The following is a 5,614-nucleotide window of genomic DNA, read 5'->3' on the forward strand; positions in this document are numbered from 1 at the left end:
CAACTGGGGCAGTTCAGATGCAACTTCAGCATTGCAAACAAAGAATCAATTCACAAACATTCTTAGTACTGAAGCACTTCAAAAGAGATTCTTTTGTCTTAGAAAAAATGATAGGGGCATGTTAAGGGGGGACTGTTAGAATGTAATGTGCTTTTGTGGGAATATTCAAGCAAATATTTTCAGGATTACTATCTTGTAAGTCTTTATTAAGTACTGTATTGGAAATATGTTTAAAGTATTAAATTAAGTAGTTGAGAATAGTTGAAATATGAAGAGAGAAGAGAAGTTCCATACACGTTTTGTAACTGCTAGTTTTTGTAATCAGATCAGAAAATTGTAGTCTTCTTTGAAGAAGAGTTCGGCATTTTTGCAACTTACAGATGCTTTCTCTTTTCTAATTCAACAGGCTGAAACTTGATTATGCTCTAAAACCATCTTTGGTTCTATAGAGAGTATCTTACTACCTTTATAGAATTAGTAATGAATTAAGCTGATTTTTTACAAGGAAAAACTGAAATACCAAAAGTAAACCAACTGATCTCATCAACAAACTTGATCAGCTGGACAAACCATCACTGAAATAAGTATTCTCTAATATCTTGTATCTGTGAAATATTTTTGACACATTGATCTCATCCTCGAGTAGCTTTGAACACATGTCAGTTTTTATGTGTTCGTGTACATTGACATATGGATATATTAATTTGGAAATGAAGTAGCTTAATAGTTATTGAAAACACTGATCTACTAAATAATTACCTACCATTTGCTGATGAAAAAGTAATAGAATTCATAGAGAAAGACCCATTTTCCGGGTTTGCAGGGGCATTGATGTTGTTGTGTGGGCTGACACGGTCACTTATATTCTGGTAGTCATGCGTTCCTCCATTTGACATTGTTGCTGAATCATTTAAGAGCATTAAAACTGTAGAAGATATGGTTGGCCGAGCTCGTATAGATCGTTGACAGCACAATAACCCAATGCGAATGCATTTCAATACATGATCTAGAGGGAAAGAACCAATAGTGACATCTACCAAATCTGTTAGCCGCCCTTCTTCTTCTAGTCTCCATGCCTGTAACATACCAATATACTTAATAATTATGTGCATTAGGTTGGGGTTTTGAATGGGTCCGGATTAATTATATTAAAAGGAAATGTTTAACTAAGATGAAACTAGATAAATTTCAGCTAATTCAAGAAATTGTCACCAAAAAAATTCAGAGAACGAAAATTTAACTCGATGTGGTGGTTATAAAGATCAAAACTTAACTCTAATGCATATTTTTCCATATCTCACTTGAGTGTATGGCGTTTTTCTAAAAGTAAAAGACCGGCAAGCTAGGTTGGGTTGTTACTTACAAATTTCAGGAGCTCGCAGTCTTGCTCATCAAATTCCATGTCATAATTCTTTCTTCCACTTATGATTTCTAATATCAACACACCAAAGCTGAAGACATCAATCTTGGAAGACATGAAGCCTCTGCTTGCATATTCTGGAGCCATATAACCACTGTAGAACATTTTATTTTTCATATTGTTATTAAGAACGTGTTAGGCAGAGATTTTAAGAAGTGTTTTTAACATTTTTAATACTTAAAAGATAAAAATTTTCAAATTTTAGAAAAACTAGAAACACTTCTTAAAATCACTACTAAACACACTCTAAGATAATTGCGATTCTTGACTTACCATAACTCAATGATACAGGAAAATGCTATATTCCAGCTTCACTTTTTATTACATGAAGTATTGAATATTGGTGGCATCTCTGAAATGGTGGAAGTATCTATAAGGTCTCATAAAGAAGAAAACTAGAAGATGTTTATCATGTCACCGATGAAAAAAAAAGTTTAATTTGTGAGGCTTTTATTAATTTTTTCCTTCTTCCAATCACCACTTATTTCTAAAAATAAAGAAATTAAGAAAAATAAATCAGTAGATCATCTTTTCATATTTGGCTGAATGGAAAAAAAAAATTGCGATACTGGCATGTGCACTGGCAAAGGGGCGACCGAGAGCTTTAATAGTTATCTCAGTTACAAGTGTGTCCTACATTTCCACCTGTTGTCTCATGGCTATACTCCCTACGGAAAAGGAAATTGTTTTCCGCTTCTTAAAAGAGCAAGCAACCTTACAATTTCTTCTCTAGAGATTCAGAAATTGCTTTTCCAATGGCATTACAAAATCAAGAACGCGGAGTTCTCATTGATTCAAGCAATTTGTATAATCGATCTACGCATGATTTTGGATAGATCAATAACTGGATATTATATTAAATAATCAATTTTTGATCCTATATGACATTTTATCACTTTTAATTCTCTCTTAACTTCGTCATACATTTTGAGAGCTAAATAGAATTTAAAGATGTATGTTGAGTTTCATCTACTCAATGTCAATGTAGAAATACTTACAATGTTCCCACAATCCGCTGTGTTCTATGATGGGTTTGTTCGTCGTTAATTAGCTTCGCCAGACCAAAATCTGATATTTTTGCATTCATCAATCCATCAAGTAAGATGTTGCTTGCTTTGATATCTCTATGTATGATTCTAAGTTGTGAATCTTCATGAAGATAAAGAAGCCCCCGTGCCACACCAATTATGATGTTGTAACGCTTTGTCCAGTCTAGCAATGCACTTTTGCTCTTATCTACAAGCATGTACATGTAAAAATTATAATCAAGTTTAAATATTTGAAAAAACAGTAGATATGTGCAACTTTTTTTCTTATATAATGGAGATTTAAATTGCATAAAAAATGTAAATCCCCTTTTGACTCTCCCCACTTTATGTGACAAGAGAGCAAGTTAATAGGGTAAAATAAAATAAAAAATCTTTAAACAGCTTACAACTTGATATAACAAAAATTGGGCAGAGCACTTCAGTTGCACCAATAAAAATTAGCTAGAGTATTTCATTTGACACTTCCAACAACTTCGTATGTATGAACTTGACCATGGGTCACCCAATGCTTAAATATTGTAGCATATTAATGGAAGAAAACAAAAATTAAAGTAATAAGGTAAACGGGGTTTTAACTTGATTCGACCAACTATACCTACCTCATAAAAGAAGATAATATTTAACTGTATGATAGAGAAATTGCAAAGAACAAAAAAAAGATAGAATTATTAAATTTGAAAATATCTCATGCTTTCCTATATTTTTGTATCATTACCTTAAACAATGAACCTTTTTACTCCATTGGGTGTCTTCCTTTCTTCCTCACATCTACACCTTGACTGTGAATCCTCTTGTTTGATTTGGTATTTTTCGTTCTTCCACACACTTCTATCCCATACGTATGCACAGTCTTCATTAACTCGTATCTCTCTTATAACTTTTCCCCTCTCATGACTTAGAATATTTATAAAGATATTTTTAATATATTTTCAAGAAATCTAATTGCAATCATATATGAAGTTAGAAAATATTTCATATAATATTCCTTTTACAAAAATAAAAAATAAAAAATTTCAATTATGCATTTCAACACTTGATATTTCGGTAGAACAACATCCTCTCATATTTTGACTATTCCACAAAATATATAGTTGGATGATACCTAACATAAAATATATAGTATCTCCTCAATTTTATTCTATTACAATCCAATTGGGTTGGATTTGAATTACCATCTACTTAATTAACTTAGTATGTCAGAGATATTGTGGCTCCTTAATAAAATTTGAAAGTAGGAAATGAAGATATATACTATTACCGACTAAGCCAACCTTGAATATTTTTAAACTATTCACTTAGATGTTTTAATAATGAACTATGACTTAAGATGAATTAAAAATGGTAGGTTTTGAATAATTTAGTAGGTGCGAACATATCTCCAGAGTCCATTCCTAACAAAAACAACAAATTAAGGTGGTCATGAATCATCAAGTGAAGAGAAATAAAATTAACAAGATATAGAATGAACAACACCCAGGGGTATTACCAAAGATGAGGCGGTCAAGGCTCTTGTTGTGTAGGTATTCGTAAACTAACATCATATTTTCTCCTTCAACACAACACCCGAACAGCCGTACAAGATTTCTGTGTTGTAGCTTCAATAATAGTCTGACTTCAGTTGAGAACTCTTCTCTGCCTTGTGTGGAACCAGGTGCCAGCTTCTTCACTGCTATTTCTTCACCATTTTCCATCACCCCCTATATTTCATCGTGAACTTAGTATATTAAAATTTGGCTTATGCGTTTCAAAATTAGAGTTATTGGTTTCATTGTTGGTAATATACACTAGCAAAGCAGTGATAAATAATTTTGAATGACTAATTCAAGTCGATATTAGGAGGAAAAGGGAGGATTACCTAAAAAGTCAATATGATCATATCATTAATTACCTTATAGACACTCCCAAACCCACCGGCACCCAGCCGATTTGCCAAACAAAAATTATCAGTTGCAGCAACCAAAACTTCCAAATCATACAGGAAAGATCTCGTCCCAATTCCCTCACTGTCTTCTTCTGCAACTTCAAAGCCTTCTCTCTCCACTTCGTCTCTTTTCCTCCACTTGACAACACACAGTACCACAACTGCCAAAACAACTATTCCAACTGTTCCAACTGTTAAAGCAACAGCAATTTTGATTACCAGACTTCCACTTCCAGCATGATTATATGCCGCTAGGGCCGGCGCCAGTGCTGGAGATGGAGTCGTATCTGTGTTGATATAAGGGCCATTGACCCAATCATCATGCACAGGATCCATATCGAACTGGATATTGCATGTTGGTGTAGCAATCCAAACCGCCCATCGATCCAAACAGCAAGAGTCTACGGCACTTGTTGTTGTCAATAGGCATCGCTTGCAGCTATCTCCATCGACGTCACGAGTGCAATCAACATAGCCATAGAGGGTGCGGTTTTCTGGTGCTGTTGTTCTTCCCACTGCATATCTCCTCTCAGATACGCCGGCAGTGGACGACAGATTCTGCATCAACATCTTAGTTTTCGCATCATAATGATCAGGATCTGGAGCATCGCGAGTATCAACCAAGATGAAGGCGATGGTGTAGTCAGTTTTGTTCACAAAGTTCTGGCTGGAGTACCGCAGCATGCAGAGGGTGTACCACACCTGAGCTGCTGTTCCATTGGGACATACATTTCGAATGCCCGATGTGGCAGCATCGATGCATAGCTGGCAATCTGATGGGGTTATGGTAGCACGACAGAGGGCGAGGGCTGTCACTGTCTGGCTAATGCTGCCGGCGATCGTGGTGGCGAAACCGTTGGAGGCAGTAGTGTTCTGAAGAGTCTGGAGAGCTCTGTCTAGATTGGAGGAGAAGGTAGAATTAGGGGCGTAGGTGATGGTACCATCACATAGATTCGCACGAGGGTCCTCATAGGCCAGTGAAAGGAGGGGAAAGAGGAAGACGAGGCAACGCCGAAGTGGAGAAGGCATTATTGTTGTGTATGCAGCGTTGAATGTTTGAACTTCTGAAAATATTGGGGATTATAGGTTGATGAGTTAAGATGATGGGTAATTGAAATCTTGGAGCGGTCAAAAAAATGAAAGACAACGGAGCGGTCAGACGTATAATCGGTGGCTCTGACATTTTGTTCAAACTTTTCTCATATGTCAGACGTGAGGATGTGA

The 5,614-nt window shown here is 35.7% G+C and overlaps 1 protein-coding gene across 1 annotated transcript; it reads right to left on the reverse strand.

The window, feature by feature from the left end:
- Positions 1 to 617: 617 nt before the first annotated feature.
- Positions 618 to 5,391, reverse strand: LOC117929865 (putative receptor-like protein kinase At4g00960). Its single transcript, XM_034850285.1, has 5 exons — positions 4,358 to 5,391; positions 3,956 to 4,166; positions 2,419 to 2,656; positions 1,364 to 1,514; positions 618 to 1,076 (listed from the first exon to the last, which is right to left on the reverse strand). The coding sequence occupies exons 1-5, from the start codon at positions 5,072 to 5,074 to the stop codon at positions 756 to 758; spliced, it is 1,638 nt and encodes a 545-aa protein (XP_034706176.1). The 5' UTR covers positions 5,075 to 5,391; the 3' UTR covers positions 618 to 755.
- Between the last annotated feature and the right edge of the window lie 223 nt (positions 5,392 to 5,614).

Source organism: Vitis riparia, chromosome 14, assembly GCF_004353265.1.
Source record: "Vitis riparia cultivar Riparia Gloire de Montpellier isolate 1030 chromosome 14, EGFV_Vit.rip_1.0, whole genome shotgun sequence".
In the NCBI taxonomy this organism is placed as follows: Eukaryota; Viridiplantae; Streptophyta; class Magnoliopsida; order Vitales; family Vitaceae; genus Vitis; species Vitis riparia.